General features: G+C 51.1%; 1 protein-coding gene across 1 annotated transcript in view; it reads left to right on the top strand.

The window, feature by feature from the left end:
* Nucleotides 1-23293, top strand: part of cnih2 (cornichon family AMPA receptor auxiliary protein 2) — a 262300-nt gene extending 239007 nt beyond the window's left edge. Inside the window, exon 6 of the mRNA XM_087983841.1 lies at nt 22678-23293. Coding sequence (XP_087839967.1) covers nt 22678-22705 — 28 coding nt within the window. The 3' untranslated portion in view covers nt 22706-23293. The remainder of the gene's footprint in view (nt 1-22677) is intronic.
* The last annotated feature ends 212 nt before the right edge of the window (nt 23294-23505 follow it).

A 23505-nucleotide genomic window follows, 5' to 3' on the forward strand; every position in this document is an offset into this window, starting at 1 on the left:
TGTGTGAGTGAGTAGTGTGTGTGTGAGTGTGTGCGTGGTGTGCATGTTTGTGTATCTGTGTGAGTGAGTAGTGTGTGTGTGGTGTGTGCGTGGTGTGCGTGTTTGTGTGCCTGTGTGAGTGAGTAGTGTGTGTGTGGTGTGTGCGTGGTGTGCGTGTTTGTGTGCCTGTGTGAGTGAGTAGTGTGTGTGTGAGTGTGTGCGTGGTGTGCGTGTTTGTGTATCTGTGTGAGTGAGTAGTGTGTGTGTGGTGTGTGCAAGGTGTGCGTGTTTGTGTGCCTGTGTGAGTGAGTAGTGTGTGTGTGGTGTGTGCGTGGTGTGCATGTTTGTGTATCTGTGTGAGTGAGTAGTGTGTGTGGTGTGTGCGTGGTGTGCGTGTTTGTGTGTCTGTGTGAGTGAGTAGTGTGCGTGAGTGTGTGCGTGGTGTGCGTGTTTGTGTGTCTGTTTGAGTGAGTAGTGTGTGTGTGGTGTGTGCGTGGTGTGCGTGTTTGTGTGTCTGTGTGAGTGAGTAGTGTGTGTGTGGTGTGTGCGTGGTGTGCGTGTTTGTGTGCCTGTGTGAGTGAGTAGTGTGTGTGTGGTGTGTGCGTGGTGTGCGTGTTTGTGTGTCTGTGTGACTGAGTAGTGTGTGTGTGGTGTGTGCGTGGTGTGCGTGTTTGTGTGCCTGTGTGAGTGAGTAGTGTGTGTGTGGTGTGTGCGTGGTGTGCGTGTTTGTGTGTCTGTGTGAATGAGTAGTGTGTGTGTGGTGTGTGCGTGGTGTGCGTGTTTGTGTGTCTGTGTGAGTGAGTAGTGTGTGTGTGCGTGGTGTGTGTGTGGTGTGTGCGTGGTGTGTGTATTTGTGTGTCTGTGTGAGTGAGTAGTGTGTGTGTGGTGTGTGCGTGGTGTGCGTGTTTGTGTGCCTGTGTGACTGAGTAGTGTGTGTGTGTGTGTGTGGTGTGTGCGTGGTGTGTGCGTGGTGTGTGTATTTGTGTGTCTGTGTGAGTGAGTAGTGTGCGTGAGTGTGTGCGTGGTGTGCGTGTTTGTGTGTCTGTGTGAGTGAGTAGTGTGTGTGTGTGTGGTGTGTGCGTGGTGTGCCTGTTTGTGTGTCTGTGTGACCGAGTAGTGTGTGCGTGTTTGTGTGCGTGTTTGTGTGTCTGTGTGAGTGAGTAGTGTGTGCGTGTTTGTGTGCGTGTTTGTGTGTCTGTGTGAGTGAGTAGTGTGCGTGAGTGTGCGTGGTGTGCGTGTTTGTGTGTCTGTGTGACTGAGTAGTGTGCGTGTGGTGTGTGCGTGGATTGCGTGTTTGTGTGTCTGTGTGACTGAGTAGTGTGCGTGAGTGTGTGTGCGTGGTGTGCGTGTTTGTGTGTCTGTGTGAGTAGTGTGTGTGTGTGGTGTGTGCGTGGTGTGCGTGTTTGTGTGTCTGTGTGACTGAGTAGTGTGTGTGTGTGTGTGTGGTGTGCGTGTTTGTGTGTCTGTGTGAGTGAGTAGTGTGCGTGAGTGTGTGCGTGGTGTGCGTGTTTGTGTGTCTGTGTGAGTGAGTAGTGTGTGTGTGTGTGGTGTGTGCGTGATGTGCCTGTTTGTGTGTCTGTGTGACTGAGTAGTTGTATGTGGTGTGTGCATGGTGTGTGTGTTTATGTGTCTGTGTGAGTGAGTAGTGTGTGTGTGTGGTGTGTGCGTGGTGTGCGTGTTTGTGTGTCTGTGTGACTGAGTAGTGTGTGTGGTGTGTGCGTGGTGTGTGTGTTTATGGTCTGTGTGAGTGAGTAGTGTGCGTGAGTGTGTGCGTGGTGTGCGTGTTTGTGTGTCTGTGTGAGTGAGTAGTGTGTGTGTGTGGTGTGTGCGTGGTGTGTGTGTTTATGGTCTGTGTGACTGAGTAGTGTGTGTGGTGTGTGCGTGGTGTGCGTGTTTGTGTGTCAGTGTGACTGAGTAGTGTGTATGTGGTGTGTGCGTGGTGTGCGTGTTTGTGTGTCTGTGTGACTGAGTAGTGTGTGTGTGAGTGTGTGCGTGGTGTGCGTGTTTGTGTGTCTGTGTGACTGAGTAGTGTGTATGTGGTGTGTGCGTGGTGTGCGTGTTTGTGTGTCTGTGTGACTGAGTAGTGTGTATGTGGTGTGTGCGTGGTGTGCGTGTTTGTGTGTCTGTGTGACTGAGTAGTGTGTATGTGGTGTGTGCGTGGTGTGCGTGTTTGTGTGTCTGTGTGACTGAGTAGTGTGTATGTGGTGTGTGCGTGGTGTGCGTGTTTGTGTGTCTGTGTGTGAGTAGTGTGCGTGAGTGTGTGCGTGGTGTGTGTGTTTGTGTGTCTGTGTGAGTGAGTAGTGTGCGTGAGTGTGTGCGTGGTGTGCGTGTTTGTGTGTCTGTGTGAGTGAGTAGTGTGTATGTGGTGTGTGCGTGGTGTGCGTGTTTGTGTGTCTGTGTGACTGAGTAGTGTGTATGTGGTGTGTGCGTGGTGTGTGTGTTTGTGTGTCTGTGTGACTGAGTAGTGTGTGTGTGGTGTGTGCGTGGTGTGCGTGTTTGTGTGTCTGTGTGACTGAGTAGTGTGTATGTGGTGTGTACGTGGTGTGCGTGTTTGTGTGTCTGTGTGACTGAGTAGTGTGTATGTGGTGTGTGCGTGGTGTGTGTGTTTGTGTGTCTGTGTGAATGAGTAGTGTGTGTGTGTGTGTGGTGTGCGTGTTTGTGTGTCTGTGTGACTGAGTAGTGTGTGTGTGGTGTGTGCGTGGTGTGTGTGTTTGTGTGTCTGTGTGACTGAGTAGTGTGTGTGTGGTGTGTGCGTGGTGTGCGTGTTTGTGTGTCTGTGTGACTGAGTAGTGTGTATGTGGTGTGTACGTGGTGTGCGTGTTTGTGTGTCTGTGTGACTGAGTAGTGTGTATGTGGTGTGTGCGTGGTGTGTGTGTTTGTGTGTCTGTGTGAGTGAGTAGTGTTTGTGAGTGTGTGCGTGGTGTGCGTGTTTGTGTGTCTGTGTGAGTGAGTGGTGTGTGTGTGTGGTGTGTGCGTGGTGTGCGTGTTTGTGTGTCTGTGTGAGTGAGTAGTGTGTGTGTGTGGTGTGTGCGTGGTGTGTGTGTTTATGGTCTGTGTGAGTGAGTAGTGTGTGTGGTGTGTGCGTGGTGTGCGTGTTTGTGTGTCAGTGTGACTGAGTAGTGTGTATGTGGTGTGTGCGTGGTGTGCGTGTTTGTGTGTCTGTGTGACTGAGTAGTGTGTGTGTGAGTGTGTGCGTGGTGTGCGTGTTTGTGTGTCTGTGTGACTGAGTAGTGTGTATGTGGTGTGTGCGTGGTGTGCGTGTTTGTGTGTCTGTGTGACTGAGTAGTGTGTCTGCGTGTTTGGATTACGAATGCACTAGCTCAGCTTTGATGCCGCCTCCTAAGGTCAAATAGCCATGATTACCCATTCACAGGAATGAGCGACTGAGCTGAACTGTTGGAGACAGTTGTAATTTGTGAAGACCACCCGCCTGTCCCCATCCCTCCAAGCTCTCGGGTGGCCTGTGATAGATACGGGGGACGGGGGCTGGAGAGGGCAGAGGGAAAGCGGTACCACTGGAAACTGGCAGCACCTGGTTCAAGCGCAATTATCGAGAGGTCCACTCAGTTCCAAGCAGAGGGCAGAATATGAGAGAGACAATCAGTCAGTGATAATCCTTTAATACCTTCATATAAAAACAATGAGGTTTAAAGGGATTTTAAATTATTAATAAAGAATATTTATGGCCCTTTTACTGAGCTAATAGGATTTGAGTGTCTGAATACAGCTATTGGCTTAAATTTATTCCAAGAAACAGGCAAAGAGGGAAAATGCATAGAGTTCCCAGTCTAATTCCCCATCTTATAACCCATTTATTTCATCAACCCCACTCCCCCACTCCAGGCACAGTTTAGGTACAGTCTGGTCTACTGTGTGTTCCAGAACCCAGCTAACAATAATGTGGACAGTATTAGTGAAACTGCTACCTTTCAAATCCCATCCTCCCACCCAGCTAGCTGTTGGAGGGGACCTTGCACAGCTACATTTGACCTTGCACCATACAAGGACTGGTGACCAACTACCTCCTTCAGGTTAGGGTGGATTGGCCGTGCTAAATTGTCCCATAGTGCCCAGGGATGTGCAGGTTAGGGTGGATTGGCCGTGCTAAATTGTCCCATAGTGTCCAGGGATGTGCAGGTTAGGGTGGATTGGCCGTGCTAAATTGTCCCATTGTGCCCAGGGATGTGCAGGTTAGGGTGGATTGGCCGTGCTAAATTGTCCCATAGTGCCCAGGGATGTGCAGGTTAGGGTGGATTGGCCGTGCTAAATTGTCCCACAGTGCCCAGGGATGTGCAGGTTAGGGTGGATTGGCCGTGCTAAATTGTCCCATTGTGCCCAGGGATGTGCAGGTTAGGATGGATTGGCTGTGCTAAATTGTCCCATAGTGCCCAGGGGTGTGCAGGTTAGGGTGGATTGGCCGTGCTAAATTATCCCATAGTGCCCAGGGATGTGCAGGTTAGGGTGGATTGGCCGTGCTAAATTGTCCCATAGTGCCCAGGGAGGTGCAGGTTAGGGTGGATTGGCCGTGCTAAATTGTCCCATAGTGCCCAGGGAAGTGCAGGTTAGGGTGGATTGGCCGTGCTAAATTGTCCCATTGTGCCCAGGGATGTGCAGGTTAGGGTGGATTGGCCGTGCTAAATTGTCCCATAGTGCCCAGGTATGCGCAGGTGATGTGGGTCAACCATGGGTCTAAGGAGGGTCTTGCCGGTGGAGACAGAGGGAGAGAGACAGAGAAAGAGATGGAGAAGCCTGGGAGGGAAGTCTCAACCATTTTGGGTGGTCTGAAGGCCCGCCTGCCAATTGGGAATGATGGGAAGCCGGGGTGGGGAGGATTGGGTGGGAGAGGCCGGAGAGCTGTGGATCTCTGCCCGTGGTCTCTCTCCTGATTCAGGCAAGTCTCAGGATTACATTCCAGGGTTTCAGCAAGCAGTCACCCCCTCGCTGCCTGAAAAAAAAACCAAGCAAGCCCACTCACTTCCCGGGGCCCTGCATTGAGCAAAATCATCTGCAGTATGCCAGTGCACAGAGAGCAGCATCAGTTACCTTCAGAGGTCTCTTCTGACCTAGAAACACCATACATAATTAGGTAATATACACAGGAGCATAATAATATGGTAATTTACTGAATTAATATTGATAACATGCAAAATATAACCAAGTGAAGCAGCACTCTACTAATGAATACGCAACGGAATTATTACAATTGGATTCAACAGTCTATTATTATATAATGCACACGCAATATGGTCTCTCACAACCTGCACTGTTTTACGACAAAGACTGTCTCCATAAAGATTGCAAATTCCATATACAATTCCTGAAGTGTGGAAACAGGCCATTCAGCCCATTAAGTCCACATGGCCTCTACGAAACGCATCCCACCCAGACTCACCATAACCTGCACATTCCCGGGCACTATGGGACAATTTAGCACGGCCAATCCACCCTAACCTGCACATCCCTGGGCACTATGGGACAATTTAGCACGGCCAATCCACCCTAACCTGCACATCCCTGGGCACTATGGGACAATTTAGCATGGCCAATCCACCCTAACCTGCACATCCCTGGGCACTATGGGACAATTTAGCACAGCCAATCCACCCTAACCTGCACATCCCTGGGCACTATGGGACAATTTAGCACGGCCAATCCACCCTAACCTAGACATCCCTGGGCACTATGGGACAATTTAGCACGGCCAATCCACCCTAACCTGCACATCCCTGGGCACTATGGGACAATTTAGCATGGCCAATCCACCCTAACCTGCACATCCCTGGGCACTATGGGACAATTTAGCACAGCCAATCCACCCTAACCTGCACATCCCTGGGCACTATGGGACAATTTAGCATGGCCAATCCACCCTAACCTGCACATTCCTGGGCACTATGGGACAATTTAGCACGGCCAATCCACCCTAACCTGCACATCCCTGGGCACTATGGGACAATTTAGCACGGCCAATCCACCCTAACCTGCACATCCCTGGACACTATGGGACAATTTAGCACGGCCAATCCACCCTAACCTGCACATCCCTGGGCACTATGGGACAATTTAGCACGGCCAATCCACCCTAACCTGCACATCCCTGGACACTATGGGACAATTTAGCACGGCCAATCCACCCTAACCTGCACATCCCTGGGCACTATGGGGGAATTTAGCACGGCCAATCCACCCTAACCTGCACATCCCTGGGCACTATGGGACAATTTAGCACGGCCAATCCACCCTAACCTGCAAATCTTTGGACTGTATGAGAAGACCAGGGCACCCGGAGGAAACCCCACGCAGACACGGGGAGAAACTGCAAACTCCACGCAGACTGAGGCTAGAATCGAACCCAGGTCCCTGGCACTGTGAGGCAGCGGTGCTAACCACTGAGCCACCTTATGCTTGCACCTTCTTCCTACCTCTCCAACATCCCCCCAAACTCAGACCGCCCACCCATGAAACACCTTCATCCTTCACTGGGGCCCATTAATTCACCCACCTGGCACCCGAACCCTACCTCTATCCCCAGAGTTGCTTTATCCACGGCTGGTACAAGTGAAACAGGGGATTGGAGGTCAGAGGGAGCAGGGCCAGTACTTCTGCAGGTCGAAATAACCCATCACCAGGCTGACATGGACAGGCTAACTGAACAAGTGGAGTTTATGTTCAGCTACAAGATTACAAAGAATCAAGAGACACACGATCTGATTAAATTAATCCACAAAGTACTTTTTTAAAAATATTAATTCATAAGATGATGGCCTCACTGGTTAGGCTAACATTTATTGCCCATCCAGGAGGTCAGTTATAAGTTAGCTACATTGCTGTGGGTCTGGAGTTACACAAGGTAAGGACACCAGTTTCTTTCCTGAAAGGAGATTAATGAACCAGATGGGTTTTTCCGACAATCGTTCTGGCATAATTCCAGATTTTTAATGAATTCAAATTCCACCATCTGCCGTGGTGAGATTTGAACACAGGTACCCAGCACATTACCTGGATATCTGGATTAACTAGGCCATCAGCTCCCCAAGGAGGTGTGTTGACTGTTTAAAACTGAAGTATGTAGTGAAACAATCTTGGGATTCTTTGAAGTAAGTCGTGTACTGAAAGATGGAACTCCTGGGATTATTGTTCACATTCGGTTCGTAGCAAGAGTGGAACAGGAGATGAGAGATTCCTACAGTTTCTGTCAACAGTCACATTTTAATTGAGGGAAATGTTATTCCCCCTCGACAGACAGGCAGTTATAACGGTCAATGAGGAAGACGTTTCATTTTGAAAGCACCTTTCTCTGATCTACCCCGGCCACTCCCCACACGATGAAATAGCTACTGAAGTAGAATGTGGGGAAGCGCGCTCACCAAAACGTGCACAGCAAGAGCACACGTGCCAAAATGTGATTATTCACCCGATCCAATTGTGGTGATTTTAATGAGGCCATGGAATGAGAGTTCCCTGACTGGGGCTGTTAAGCTGGACGGCACGGTGGCTCAGTGGTTAGCACTGCTGCCTCACAGCACCAGGGTCCCAGGTTCGATTCCACCCTCGGGCGACTGACTGTGTGGTGTTTGCACATTCTCCCCGTGTCTGCGTGGGTTTCCTCCGGGTGCTCCGGTTTCCTCCCACAGTCCAAAGATGTACAGGTCAGGTGAATTGGCCGTGCTAAATTGCCCGTAGTGTTAGGTGCATTAGTCAGAGGGAAATGGGTCTGGGAGGGTTACTCTTCGGAGGATCGGTGTGGATTTGTTGGGCCGAAGGGCCTGTTTCCACACTGTAGGGAATCTGATCAATCGGGGAGCCCTGGCTGACAGATATAAACTGGAGGTGGATGTAGGTTTGCTCGCTGAGCTGGGAGGTTCATTTCCAGACGTTTCGTCACCCTACTGGGTATCATCTTCAGTGGGCCTCAGGTGAAGCAGTGTACATGATTCCTGCTTTGTATTTATATGTTTAGGGTTTTGTTGGGTTGGTGATGTCATTTCCTATGGTGACGTCATTTCCTGTGGCGATGTAATTTCCTGTTCTTTTTCTCAGGGGTTGGTGGATGGGGTCTAACTCGACGTATTTGTTGGAAATAACATCACCAACCCAGAGAAATCCAAACATATAAATACAAAGCAGGAATCCTGTACATCGCTTCGCCTGATGCCTCCTGAAAATGTTACCTAGTAGGGTGGCGAAACATCTGGAAATGATCCTCCCAGCTGAGCGAGCAAACCTACATCCAGAACCTCAACCTGAGCTACAAATCTTCTCAAAGCTCGATAAACAGGAGGGTCATGGGTTCTGTTCACTGTGAGAGCTGGCTCTGAGTGAGCTGGATCAGTGTCAGGGACTCTCCATGGGTAAACAAAGGGAGCTTTGGGAATGGGATCCCAGCCTCCATACACCAACAAAGCTGGGTCTAACAGTTCCCTGCAATCCTGACCGCTTCTGTGAGGCGAGAGCAGTTGTGTGTTGGGACAATAAAGCTTTTGCCACACTCGGGTCATGCTGTGGGAGTCACAAGTTCAACTTCCCAGAGTCAAATCAATTACAATCCTATATCCGAAGGCTCATTACGGGAATGCCAAACAGGAAACCATTGTCGATTGTTGTGAAAACCCATTTGGTTCACTTAGTGGGGGGGCTATGGGGAGGGGGGGGCACAGAATCTGCTGTCCTCACCCAGTCTGGCCTACATGTGACACCAGACCCACACCAAAGTGGCCAACTCTTAGACGGCCTCTCACCGAGACACTCAGTTCAAGGGGCAAAGGGAAAAAGCAAGGATTCTTCGAATCCCCGCAGTGCAGAAAGAGGCCACGCGACCAGCATCCCGCCCATCCTGCACCCTATAACCCTACATCTCCCATGGCTAATCTGCACATCTTTGGAGGAAAGAACGCGCAAACTCCACACAGACGGTCGCCCGAGGCTGGAATCGAACCTGGGTCCCTAGCAGCAGTGCCAGCCTCTGAGCCACTCTGCCGTCCCAGCAGGTTCTGCGGAGATTATGCAGGGTACTAGTCAGACTACAGATCAGTTTCGGGCTACCTTATCGAAGGAGAGATACCCTGGCAACGTAGGCAGCCCAGGGAAGATTCGTGAGCTGTGGAGGGACTATCTTCTGAGGAGAGGTTGAGGAGATGGAGGCTGTACTTGTTGGAGTTAGGACGAAAGGTGACCTGAATGAAGCATACGAGATTCTGAAGGGAATTGACAGGGGGAAGGTGCAGAAGTTGTTACACCTTGTGGAAGAGCCTAGGCCTGGAGGTCACCATCTCAGAATAGGAGGCGTTGGAGACAGAGACGAGGAGGAATTTGTCCTCTTGGTGGGTTTAGTGAATCCATGGAATTCTCTACCGCAGGCGGCTGGGTCGTTGAGTAGATTCAGGGCTGAGACGGACAGATTTCTAATCAGGACGGGGTTGGGGGGGGGGGAATCGAGCGGTAAAGGCAGAAAATTGGAGGCGAGGATGGTCAGATCAGCCACGGAGTGGGCCCGAGCAGCTGAGTGCCTTCCTAGGTCACCCGACCTCGCCAGGGATGCCCACATCCCGCGAGCCAATTTTGAGAGACGTGTCTGTCGCCTGTGGTCGGGACGGGGGGGGGTCACCCACTCCCTTGCCAATTGGCCTGCGTTAGCGTTTGCTTCAGGAAGGCCCCCCCGGGGTGTCGGATTTGAACCTGGAAGCTCATCGCCCACTGGGTCTGAAGACAGCACAGGGGAAGACAGTAATGCAGGGGACCCGCAGGGAGAAGAACGAGGGTCCACAGGGCAGGTATCTGTGCCAGCGGGCAGCATTTCCCTGTGAAATGAAGCAACCACATCATAGAGTGCACTGCACTACTCTCGGGCCCCATTCCCGCCCCCCTGGGTAGCGGTTGGAACATGAACCTTCGCGTTTTGCAAACTATACTTTGCCATGAAACACGCTGGGGGCTGGATACAAATTGAGACTCAGGCAGGCATATGATTTGATTTGAATAACTTGTTAGTCAGCATTCGAGATGACACGACTGGCTGAACTTAATCATTCCCCTCTGAATGGAGACAGATTAAAATGTCACCTCATTAAGACTTTCCGTCTGACTGTGCGGCGCCTCCTGTCTCGGCACCGAGCGAAGCTAGCAACCTCACCGCCCATGTAAATCAACTCGAGACTTGACCATTCACACACTACGCTGTCCCTCCATCAGACACTCCCCAGGACAGGGTCAGCACGGGGTTAGATACAGAGTAACGCTCCCTCTACACTGTCCCCCCCCCCATCAAACACTCCCCAGGACAGGGTCAGCACGGGGTTAGATACAGAGTAACGCTCCCTCTACACTGTCCCCCCCATCAAACACTCCCCAGGACAGGGACAGCACGGGGTTAGATACAGAGTAAAGCTCCCTCTACACTGTCCCCCATCAAACACTCCCAGGACAGGGACAGCACGGGGTTAGGTACAGAGTAAAGCTCCCTCTACACTGTCCCTCCATCAGACATTCCCCAGGACAGGGACAGCACGGGGTTAGATACAGAGTAACGCTCCCGCTACACTGTTCTCCATCAAACACTCCCCAGGACAGAGACAGCATGGCGTTAGATACAGAGTAAAGCTCCCTCTACACTGTCCCCCATCAAACACTCCCAAGACAGGGACAGCACGGGGTTAGGTACAGAGTAAAGCTCCCTCTACACTGTCCCTCCATCAGACATTCCCCAGGACAGGGACAGCACGGGGTTAGATACAGAGTAACGCTCCCGCTACACTGTTCTCCATCAAACACTCCCCAGGACAGAGACAGCATGGCGTTAGATACAGAGTAAAGCTCCCTCTACACTGTCCCCCATCAAACACTCCCCAGGACAGGGACAGCACGGGGTTAGATACAGAGTAAAGCTCCCTCTACACTGTCCCCCCATCAAACACTCCCCAGGACAGGGACAGCACGGGGTGAGATACAGAGTAAAGCTCCCTCTACACTGTCCCCCATCAAACACACCTCAGTGCAGGGACAGCATGGCGTTAGATATAGAGTAACGCTCCCTCGACTCTGTCCCCCGTCAAACACTCCCCAGGGAAGGGAAAGCTCAGCTGAAATCACATTGAACTTGCTGGGTAGTGTGTTGGTGACTGCTGTGGCTGTGTTACTGGGAGTCTCACCTTGTTTTATCACTCTGAGCCCTGAGCTCTGGTGTGGATGGTGAATCCACCTTCCCATCCCACAGAGAGGTGTGGAAGAGAGTGTTCCTGATCACAGTCAGAAGCCTGGAGGGAGTTACGCTGAGGCAGGAGGGGTGAGTCTAGAACCGAACCCTTTCAAAATATACTTTGATTTTGGTCAAAGCTGAGGAGTAATGCTGAGAGATCAGTAACTCTCGGGAAGTGAGATCAGGGCTGGTGCCTTCAAGACTCTTTCTGATGGGTGCACAGAATGTCACTCAGTGGTCATCCATATCATCCAATCTGACCTCTGGAAAACACTGTACATACCCCACAATTAGTAGTGAGGGAGGGCCGCACTGTCGGAGGGTCAGTGCTGAGGGAGTGCTGCACTGTCAGAGGGTCAGTACTGAGGGAGTGCCGCACTGTCGGAGGGTCAGTACTGAGGGAGTGCCGCACTGTCGGAGGGTCAGTACTGAGGGAGTGCCGCACTGTGGGAGGGTCAGTACTGAGGGAGTGCCACACTGTCGGAGGGTCAGTGCTGAGGGAGTGCCGCACTGTCGGAGGGTCAGTACTGAGGGAGTGCCGCACTGTCGGAGGGTCAGTACTGAGGGGGTGCCGCACTGTCGGAGGGTCAGTACTGAGGGAGTGCCACACTGTCGGAGGGTCAGTACTGAGGGAGTGCCGCACTGTCGGAGGGTCAGTACTGAGGGAGTGCCGCACTGTCGGAGGGTCAGTACTGAGGGAGTGCCGCACTGTGGGAGGGGCAGTGCTGAGGGAGCGCCGCACTGTCGGAGGGTCAGTACTGAGGGAGTGCCACACTGTCGGAGGGTCAGTACTGAGGGAGTGCCACACTGTCAGAGGGTCAGTACTGAGGGAGTGCTGCACTGTCAGACGGTCAGTACTGAGGGAGCACCGCATTGTCGGAGAGTCAGGACTGAGGGAGTGCCGCACTGTCGGAGGACAGTACTGAGGGAGTGCCGCACTGTCGGAGGGTCAGTACTGAGGGAGCGCCGCACTGTCAGAGGGTCAGTACTGAGGGAGTCCTGCACTGTCGGAGGGTCAGTGCTGAGGGAGTGCCGCACTGTCGGAGGGTCAGTGCTGAGGGAGCGCCGCACTGTCGGAGGGTCAGTGCTGAGGGAGTGCCGCACTGTCAGAGGGTCAGTACTGAGGGAGTGCCACACTGTCACAGGGTCAGTACTGAGGGAGTGCCGCACTGTCAGAGGGTCAGTACTGATGGAGCACCGCATTGTCGGAGGGTCAGTGCTGAGGGAGCGCCGCACTGTCGGAGGGTCAGTAGTAAGCGAGTGCCGCACTGTCGGAGTGTCAGTACTGAGGGAGCACCGCATTGTCGGAGGGTCAGTGCTGAGGGAGTGCCGCACTGTCAGAGGGTCAGTACTGAGGGAGCACCGCATTGTCGGAGGGTCAGTGCTGAGGGAGTGCCGCACTGTCAGAGGGTCAGTACTAAGGGAGTGCCACACTGTCACAGGGTCAGTACTGAGGGAGTGCCGCACTGTCAGAGGGTCAGTACTGAGGGAGCACCGCATTGTCGGAGGGTCAGTGCTGAGGGAGCGCCGCACTGTCGGAGGGTCAGTAGTAAGCGAGTGCCGCACTGTCGGAGTGTCAGTACTGAGGGAGCACCGCATTGTCGGAGGGTCAGTGCTGAGGGAGTGCCGCACTGTCAGAGGGTCAGTACTGAGGGAGCACCGCATTGTCGGAGGGTCAGTGCTGAGGGAGTGCCGCACTGTCGAGGGTCAGTACTGAGGGAGTGCCGCCCTGTCAGAGGGTCAGTACTGAGGGAGCACCGCATTGTCGGAGGGTCAGTGCTGAGGGAGTGCCGCACTGTCGGAGGGTCAGTACTGAGGGAGCGCCGCACTGTCGGAGGGTCAGTACTGAGGGAGTGCCGCACTGTCAGAGGGTCAGTGCTGAGGGAGTGCCGCACTGTCGGAGGGCAGTACTGAGGGAGCGCCGCACTGTCGGAGGGTCAGTACTGAGGGAGCGCCGCACTGTCGGAGGGTCAGTACTGAGGGAGTGCCGCACTGTCGGAGGGTCAGTACTGAGGGAGTGCCGCACTGTCAGAGGGTCAGTACTGAGGGAGCGCCGCACTGTCGGAGGGTCAGTACTGAGGGTGTGCCGCACTGTTGGGTTTTTCCATTTCTGTCCAGAGCCACTTTGTGGTAGTCCCAATCTCTAGGCCTCAGACTGACATATACTCCTCCTGTTGAAACATGACTGAGCAGAAAGCTGTCTTCCTTTTCCCTTTGGCTATTGAGGTGTGTATCCAAAATGTAACAACCTTGACTCTTTATGGACACACACTCACGTCGTCATCAAGGTATGAGGTGCGATCTGAACCCTGCGTTTGAGACGAAGAGACAGGAAACCCACCCACCACCCCTCAGGAAGTGGACGTTTAAGCCATCCCTTCAGACATGTCCGAATACATGGACTGGTGCGATCTGAAGCAAGACCCCCTTCCTCCAAGGTAGGGACACTACTGCACTGCCATCAGACCCTATCTATACTCTGGTCCCAATATCCAACCCTCAACCAGCCTCACTAAAAGCATTCTCCTTTTTCTCTCGGTGGAATAGAAATATAGAAAGCTTAGGGTGGATTGGCCGTGCTAAATTGTCCCATAGTGCCCAGGGATGTGCAGGTTAGGGTGGATTGGCCGTGCTAAATTGTCCCATAGTGTCCAGGGATGTGCAGCTTAGGGTGGATTGGCCATGCTAAATTATCCCATAGCGCCCAGGGATGTGCAGGTTAGGGTGGATTGGCCGTGCTAAATTGTCCCATAGTGCCCAGAGATGTGCAGGTTAGGGTGGAATGGCCGTGCTAAATTGTCCCATAGTGTCCAGGGATGTGCAGGTTAGGGTGGATTGGCCGTGCTAAATTGTCGCATAGTGCCCAGGGATGTGCAGCTTAGGGTGGGTTGGCCATGCTAAATTGTCCCATAGTGTCCAGGGATGTACAGGTTAGGGTGGGTTGGCCATGCTAAATTGTCGCATAGTGTCCAGGGATGTGCAGGTTCGGGTGGATTAGCCGTGCTAAATTGTCCCATAGTGCCCAGAGATGTGCAGGTTAGGGTGGAATGGCCGTGCTAAATTGTCCCGTAGTGCCCAGGGATGTGCAGGTTAGGGTGGAATGGCCGTGCTAAATTGTCCTGTAGTGCCCAGGGATGTGCAGGTTCGGGTGGATTAGCCGTGCTAAATTGTCCCATAGTGCCCAGGGATGTGCAGGTTAGGGTGGATTGGCCGTGCTAAATTGTCCCCTAGTGCCCAGGGATGTGCAGGTTCGGGTGGATTAGCCGTGCTAAATTGTCCCATAGTGCCCAGGGATGTGCAGGTTAGGGTAGATTGGCCATGCTAAACTGTCCCATAGTGTCCAGGGATGTGCAGCTTAGGGTGGATTGGCCGTGCTAAATTATCCCATAGTGCCCAGGGATGTGCAGGTTAGGGTGGATTGGCTGTGCTAAATTGTTCCATAGTGCCCAGGGATGTACAGGTTAGGATGGATTGGCCGTGCTAAATTGTCCCATAGTGCCCAGAGATGTGCAGGTTAGGGCGGATTGGCCGTGCTAAATTGTCCCATAGTGCCCAGGGATGTGCAGGTTCGGGTGGATTAGCCGTGCTAAACTGTCCCATAGTGTCCAGGGATGTGCAGCTTAGGGTGGATTGGCCGTGCTAAATTATCCCATAGTGCCCAGGGATGTGCAGGTTAGGGTGGATTGGCCGTGCCAAATTGTCCATAGTGCCCAGGGGTGTGCAGGTTAGGGTGGATTGGCCATGCTAAATTGTCCCATAGTGCCCAGGGATGTGCAGGTTAGGGTGGATTGGCCGTGCTAAATTGTCCCATAGTGCCCAGAGATGTGCAGGTTAGGGTGGATTGGCCATGCTAAATTGTCCCATAGTGTCCAGGGATGTGCAGGTTAGGGTGGATTGGCCGTGCTAAATTGCCCCATAGTGCCCAGTGATGTGCAGATTAGGGTGGGTTGGCCGTGCTAAATTGTCCCATTGTGCCCAGGGATGTGCAGGTTAGAGTGGATTGGCCATGCTAAATTGCCCAATATTGCCCAGAGATGTGCAGGTTAGGGTGGATTGTCCATGCTAAATTGTCCCATAGTGCCCAGAGATGTGCAGGTTAGGGTGGATTGGCCATGCTAAATTGTCCCATAGTGCCCAGAGATGTGCAGGTTAGGGTGGATTGGCCATGCTAAACTGTCCCATAGTGTCCAGGGATGTGCAGGTTAGGGTGGATTGGCGGTGCTAAATGGTCCCATAGTGCCCAGAGATGTGCAGGTTAAGGTGGATTGGCCGTGCTAAATTGTCCCATAGTGCCCAGGGATGTGCAGGTTAGGGTGGATTGGCCATGCTAAATTGTCCCATAGTGCCCAGGGATGTGCAGTTTAGGGTGGATTGGCCGTGCTAAGTTGTCCCATAGTGCCCAGGGATGTGCAGGTTAGGGTGGATTGGCCGTGCTAAATTGTCCGATAGTGCCCAGGGATGTGCAGGTTAGGGTGGATTGGCCGTGCTAAATTGTCCCATAGTGTCCAGGGATGTGCAGGTTAAGGTGGATTGGCTGTGCTAAATTGTTCCATAGTGCCCAGGGATGTGCAGGTTAGGGTGTATTGGCCATGCTAAATTGTCCCATAGTGTCCAGGGATGTGCAGGTTAGGGGGGAATTGGCCATGCTAAATTGCCCCATAGTGCCCAGGGATGTGCATGTTAGGGTGGATTGGCCGTGCTAAATTGTCCCATAGTGCCCAGGGATGTGCAGGTTAGGGTGGATTGGCCGTGCTAAATTGTCCCATAGTGCCCAGAGATGTGCAGGTTAGGGTGGATTGGCCATGCTAAATTGTCCCATAGTGCCCAGGGATGTGCAGGTTAGGGTGGATTGGCCATGCTAAATTGTCCCATAGTGCCCAGAGATGTGCAGGTTAGGGTGGATTGGCCATGCTAAACTGTCCCATAGTGTCCAGGGATGTGCAGGTTAGGGTGGATTGGCCGTGCTAAATTATCCCATAGTGCCCAGGGATGTGCAGGTTAGGGTGGATTGGCCATGCTAAATTGTCCCATAGTGTCCTGGGATGTGCAGGTTAGGGTGGATTGGCCATGCTAAATTGTCCCATAGTGCCCAGGGATGTGCAGGTTAGGGTGGATTGGCCATGCTAAATTGTCCCATAGTGCCCAGGGATGTGCAGTTTAGGGTGGATTGGACTGTGCTAAATTGTCCCATAGTGCCCAGGGATGTGCAGGTTAAGGTGGATTGGCCATGCTAAATTGTCCCATAGTGCCCAGAGATGTGCAGGTTTGGGTGGATTGGCCATGCTAAATTGTCCCATAGTGCCCAGAGATGTGTAGGTTAGGGTGGATTGGCCGTGCTAAATTGTCCCATAGTGTCCAGGGATGTGCAGGTTAGGGCGGATTGGCCATGCTAAATTGTCCCATAGTGCCCAGAGATGTGCAGGTTTGGTTGGATTGGCCATGCTAAATTGTCCCATAGTGCCCAGGGATGTGCCGGTTTGGGTGGATTGGCCGTGCTAAATTGTCCCATAGTGTCCAGGGATGTGCAGGTTAGGGCGGATTGGCCATGCTAAATTGTCCCATAGTGCCCAGAGATGTGTAGGTTCGGGTGGATTGGCCGTGCTAAATTGTCCCATAGTGCCCAGAGATGTGAAGGTTAGGGTGGATTGGCCGTGCTAAATTGTCCCATAGTGCCCAGAGATGTGTAGGTTAGGGTGGATTGGCCGTGCTAAATTGTCCCATAGTGCCCAGAGATGTGAAGGTTAGGGTGGATTGGCCGTGCTAAATTGTCCCATAGTGCCCAGGGATGTGCAGGTTAGGGTGGATTGGCCGTGCTAAATTGTCCCATAGTGTCCAGGGATGTACAGGAGAGGATGGATTGGCCGTGCTAAATTGTCCCATAGTATCCAGGGATGTACAGGAGAGGATGGATTGGCCGTGCTAAATTACCCATAGTTCCCAGAGATGTGCAGGTTTGGTGAATTAGTCAGTGGTAAATATAGGATAATAGAGTAGGGGAATAGGACTGGGTGGGTTACTCTGCGCAGGGTCAGTGTGGAATTGTTGGGCCGAAGGGCCTGTTTCCATACTGTAGGGAGTCTATGATTCAAAGGCCTTACTCTGCTGGAGATATCTACACAGCCAAAGCAGCTTCAGAAGTAAGTGCACAGCTTTGATGTTCATTGAGTCACCCTGAGATGGTCAAAGGTTCTATAGAACTGCAAACCATGCCCACATTTCAGGAGCTGATTGCCAGTCCTTTTAAGGAAAAGAATGGGAAGAATTGATGATGAATCCTCAGTTTTATCTCAGAGTTAAGCGGTTTCCCTTTAAGACCCGAATAATTTACCACTGTCAGTATTGAAAAGGCTTGGTAAATATCACTTACATAACACTTATAAGTTTATAAAAGGATGCAGTAATTACATTTTTTTTTGCAAAACATTCTTCAATTATTTGCAGCTGAGATCTCATTTGTTTTCCGAAGCCTGCTGATGTGCTGAAATTCTCCCTGCACTTTGAACCTTTTCATTAACAGCACGTCTTGCCTCAGGTGCTCTGTTAATCAATGGGGAAGGCATCGTAGTTCTGGCATGTCGCAGGTCGCTAGGAGTAGAGAGTCTCCAGAATGTTCCACGCAATTTGTCGGAAGCGTCATTAATTCCGAGCTGAAGATCTCAGCACTCAAGCTGTTCCCGTATATCATTCACAGTTCTCCCCTCATTGATTCTCTCTCTGTCTCACTCCACCAGCATCATTGTCTGTCTCTATCTCTTGCTGTATCTGTTTCTTTCAGTGTGTGTGTGTGTCTCTGTCTCTCCCTGTATCTATTGCTCTGTCTCTCACTGATTCTCTCCCTGTCTCAGTCCATCTGTATCGCTCGTTGTCTCTATCTCTTGCTGACTGTGTGTGTGTGTGTGTGTGTCTCCCTCTCTGTCTCTCCCTGGGGCTTTTACACTGTCTCTGGGTCTCTCTCTGTCTCTCACAGTTCCCCCCTCACTGATCGTCTCTCTCTGTCTCAGTCCATCGATATCACTCATTGTCTTTACCTCTTGCTGCCTGTGTGTGTGCGTGAGTGTGTGTGTGTCTCCCTCTCTCCATACCTCTTGCGCTTTCTATCTTTGGGTCTCAGTCCGGATCATTTGCTGTGTCTGTAAATTTCTCTCTCTCTCTCTCAGTCCTTCTCTGATTTGTTGCCTGTCTCCTGCTCTTCCTCTGTGTCTTTCTCTAGTCATAGAGTCATGCAGCACAGAAACAGACCCTTCGGTCCGACCAGTCCGTGCCAACCACAATCCCAAATAAAACTAGTCCCACCTGCCTGCGCTTGGCCCTCGTTCCGGTGAATATCTCTTATTCATGAACTTATCCAACTGTCTTTCAAACTGTCCCCACATCCACCACTTCCTCTGTGAGTTCATTCCACACAGGAACCACTCTCTGAGCGAAAACGTTAGCCCTTGTGTCTTGTAAATCTTTCTCCTGTCAGCTTCAAAATACGCTGCCTGGTCTTGCAATTCCGCCCAATCTCCCCCCACTAGGGAATAGACACCTGCCATTCGTCTACCAAGATTTTATAAACCACTGTAAGGTCACCCCTCAACCTCCTACGCTCCAGTGAAAAAAGTCCCAGCTGATCCAGCCTCTCTTTCTAACCCCCCCCCCCCCATTCCCGACAACATGCTGGTGAATCTCTTCTGACCCCTCTCCAGCTTAGTAATATCCTCCCGATAACAGAGCGACCAGGACTACACACAGTAATCCAGGAGAGGCCTCGCCAACAGGTGAGACACAGAGGAGCGGTGTAATTTGTGGATGGCAATCTCCCAATTCAAACTGTACCCTCCTCAATTGCTTTGGAGCTTTCCTCGCCACTTGGCTGTCCCCTCTCACAGTTTCTCCATATCACAATAAAATAGAGGCGCAGGACAAAGGGTGACCCTCGATCTGGGAGTTGGACAGGACTGGCGATCGTTTCTGCAAGGTTGAGGGTGGTGATTTGTTCATGGTCTTTAAAATTCCAAAGGTTATTGGTTGAAGAGACGGACGGACGGAAGTTGTTTCAGCCAAGCCCATCTGTCTAACAGGGTCAGTAATCCAATTGGGAATTCAGGAGAAATGTATTCTCCCACAGAGTGGGATTCACTCCCTAGGGGAGTAGTTAAACTGGGGCATTAAGGGGGAATCTCGATGAACACCCAGGGGAGGAAGGAACAGGGGGATATGGTGATGGGGGAAAGGGAGGAGGCCCCTCCTGCCTCTTTTCCCCCATTCACTGTGATCAAGACCAATCTACCATTTAACCCTAGATATCTCCACAGTGACTTCTGGCCCAATATTGCTCAGGCTTTTCACCAACAATAATCCCAACCTCAGATTTGAGATTAACCACTGATCAATTGCTGTTTGGAAGATCAATCTATACGTTTTTAGTGTGTATCTTTCCATTGTGTACTCTCTCTGTTTACATTTTCTCTGTGGCCCAGTATATATATCTCTGTCTGTCTATATCTGTCGACATTCTCTCTGTCCATATTCTCTCTGTGTCCCACTATCTCTCTCTCTGTCTACATTCTCTCAGTGTCCCACTATCTCTCTCTCTGTCTACATACTCTCTGTGTCCCACTATCTCGCTCTCTGTCTATATTCTCTCTGTGTCCCACTATCTCTCTCTGTCAATATTCTCTCTGTGTCCCACTATCTCTCTCTCTGTCTATATTCTCTCTGTGTCCCACTATCTGTCTCTCTGTCTATATTCTCTCTGTGTCCCACTATCTCTCTGTCTATATTCTCTCTGTGTCCCACTATCTCTCACTGTCTATATTCTATCTGTGTCCCACTGTCTCCCTCTCTGTCTATATTCTCTCTGTGCCTCACTATCTCTCTCTCTGTCTATATTCTCTCTGTGTCCCACTATCTCTCTCTCTGTCTATATTCTCTCTGTGCCTCACTATCTCTCTCTCTGTCTATATTCTCTCTGTGTCCCACTATATTTCTCTCTGTCGTCCTACTCTCTGTGTCCCACTATCTCTCGCTGTCTATATTCTCTCTGTGTCCCACTATCTCTCTCTCTGTCTATATTCTCTCTGTGTCCCACTATCTCTCTCTGTGTCTATATTCTCTCTGTGTCCCACTATCTCTCTCTCTGTCTATATTCTCTCTGTCCCACTATCTCCCTCTCTGTCTATATTCTCTCTGTGTCCCACTATCTCTCACTGTCTATATTCTCTCTGTGTCCCACTATCTCTCTCTCTGTCTATATTCTCTCTGTGTCCCACTATATTTCTCTCTGTCTATATTCTCTCTGTGTCCCACTATCTCTCTCTCTGTCTATATTCTCTCTGTGTCCAACCATCTCCCTCTCTGTCTATATTCTCTCTGTGCCTCACTATCTCTCTCTCTGTCTATATTCTCTCTGTGTCCCACTATCTCTCTCTCTGTCTATATTCTCTCTGTGTCCAACCATCTCCCTCTCTGTCTATATTCTCTCTGTGCCTCACTATCTCTCTCTCTGTCTATATTCTCTCTGTGCCTCACTATCTCTCTCTCTGTCTATATTCTCTCTGTGTCCCACTATATTTCTCTCTGTCGACCTACTCTCTGTGTCCCACTACCTCTCGCTGTCTATATTCTCTCCGTGTCCCACTATCTCTCTCTCTGTCTATATTCTCTCTGTGTCCCACTATCTCTCTCTCTGTCTATATTCTCTCTGTGTCCCACTATATTTCTCTCTGTCTATATTCTGTCTGTGCCTCACTGTCTCCCTCTCTGTCTATATTCTCTCTGTGCCTCACTATCTCTCTCTGTCTATAGTCTCTCTGTGTCCCACTATCTCCCTCTCTGTCTATATTCTCTCTGTGTCCCACTATCTCCCTCTCTGTCTATATTCTCTCTGTGTCCCACTATCTCTCTCTCTGTCTATATTCTCTCTGTGTCCCACTATCTCTCTCTCTGTCTATATTCTCTCTGTGTCCCACTATTTCTCTCTCTGTCTATATTCTCTCTGTGTCCCACTTTCTCCGTCTCTGTCTATATTCTCTCTGTGTCCCACTATCTCTCTCTCTGTCTATATTCTCTCTGTGTCCCACTATCTCTCTCTCTGTCTATATTCTCTCTGTGTCCCACTATCTCCCTCTCTGTCTATATTCTCTCTGTGTCCCACTATCTCTCTCTCTGTCTATATTCTCTCTGTGCCTCACTGTCTCTCTCTTTGTCTATATTCTCTCTGTGTCCCACTATCTCTCTCTCTGTCTATATTCTCTCTGTGTCGCACTATGTCTCTCTCTGTCTATATTATCTCTGTGTCCCACTATCTCTCTGTCTCTGTCTATATTTTCCCTGTGTCCCACTATCTCTCTCTCAGTCTATATTCTCTCTGTGTCCCACTATCTCTCTGTCTCTGTCTATATTCTCTGTGTGCCTCACTACACATTTCTCTCTCTCTGTGTCTGTCGATATTCTCTCTGTGCCATATTATCTCTCTCTGTCTCTCTATATTTCAGTCTATATTCTCTGTGTCCCAATTTGTCTCTCTCTTTCTCTCTGTCTCTGTCTACAGTATATCCTTGTGTCCCACTTTATCTGTATCTGTCTCTGTCTGTCTATAATCTCTCTGTTTCCCATTATTTCTCTCTATCAATCTCTCTCGCTATCTATATTCACTGTGTCCAGCTATTTCTCAATTTCTCTCGCTTTCTCTGTCTCTTTCGCTTGCTCTGCCTTTATTTAACGATCTAAATTCTCTCTCTGTCTCAAGATGACTTTTGCTCTCTCTCTCTTTTGGTTTGACTGCCTTTTCCTGTCTGTCTCTGTCACAGCATTCCTTTTCCCCGATCTCTAATGTACCCCTCCTCCACACGCATCTCAAACACTCTCGTCACTCTTTGATTTATTATCGTCGCAGGTACTGAGATACAGTGAAAGTATTGCCTTGTGTGCTAACCAGACAAATCATACCTTCAATCGGTACGTCAAGGTGTTAGAATGGATTACAGGATATAGTGTTACAGCTACAGAGAAAGTGCAAAGAAAGGTTGACTTTAATGTATGAGAGATCCGTTTGTAAGCCTGATAACAGCGGGGACGAAGTTATTCTTGAAGCTGTTTGCAAACTGCCCGTTGGAAGTGGGCTAAAGAGAGGGTGTAGGGGTGTCTTTGATGAGGTAGGCTGCTTCCCCGAGGCAGTGGGAAATGGAGCCAGACTCAGTGGAAGGAAGGCTGGTTTTCGAGATGGACTGGACTGTGTGTACGGCTCTCTGTAACGTCTTGCGGTCTTGGGGAAAGCGGTTGCCGTAACCAAGCTGTGATGTATCTGAGTAGGATGCTCTTTCTCCGGGTACATCTTGTAAAAAGAAATTGTTAAGAGTCATTATGGGCGTGCCGAATTTCCTGAGCCTTCTAGGGAAGTCGAGGTGTTGGTTGTTCTTTCTTGACCGTAGGGTCAACGTGGGTGGACTGGGACAGATTCACTCAGCCTCACCCTCACCCTCACACTCTCTCTCTTTCTCTCTCTCTCTCTCTCTCTCTCACAGTATGGTGTACACTTTGGTAACGTTCTAGTCACCGCTGACCCTCCCCCCTCCACAGCTCGACTATTTCGCAGTGGGTGCTGTTTTCTGGGGGAGGGGGGTTGGGGGTTGGGGTTGGGGAAGGGAATCACTGAGTACACGGACGCTGCGGCCTAGAGAGAGGAGGGGGGGGAACGTCTGCGGCCGCCGAAGGCCGGTCTCTGCTGGGCAGGACGGGCTGGTTGCTGCTGGAACTGCGGGAGTAAAACCGTTCGATCCCTCCGCCCGCCGCCAACTTACACTCCGGAGCCGGGCTGTTTCTTCGGAAATCTGCTGCTACTTTAAGCCCGAACTCCAGGACAGAGCCCGGGAAGTGGGCCGACTGGGGGCGACGATGGAGGTGTCCGGGCCCATGGCCTGTGTCTCGATTTGGAACTCCACTGCCAGGCGCCAGCAACGGAATCAGCTAATGTGTGGTAAATGTGTTGTAAATTTAACCGCTCGTCATTCTTTCTCCTTTGCTTTGTCATGAAGATGTGAATTGTGCCGACCCCGTTTCTCAATTTGCCCCCCGGAAGGCCTTGTCACGTTGGAGTCGGGCCTAGCGGCTCAGGCTTGGGAAGAGGCCTAGGCTCCTGAGTTTTTTTAAGGGGTTGGGGGGGGGGGAGGGGTTATGGTGAGGGTTGATGTAAGGGCTGGAGGGTAGGCCCATCCTCTGTCAGAGGCAGAGAGAGAGAGGTGAGGGGGGTGGGGGGTGGGGAGCAGCAGGGGATCAGGGCACGCCACGACATTGGGCTCCGTGAGGTAGGGTTGAACGTCGGGGCCTGGACGGCTCCAATTTCTTTGGAGCAG

The sequence above is a fragment of the Chiloscyllium plagiosum genome, unplaced genomic scaffold (genome assembly GCF_037043375.1).
Source record: "Chiloscyllium plagiosum isolate Xiang-an unplaced genomic scaffold, Cpla_swu_hap1 HiC_scaffold_46, whole genome shotgun sequence".
NCBI lineage: Eukaryota > Metazoa > Chordata > Chondrichthyes > Orectolobiformes > Hemiscylliidae > Chiloscyllium > Chiloscyllium plagiosum.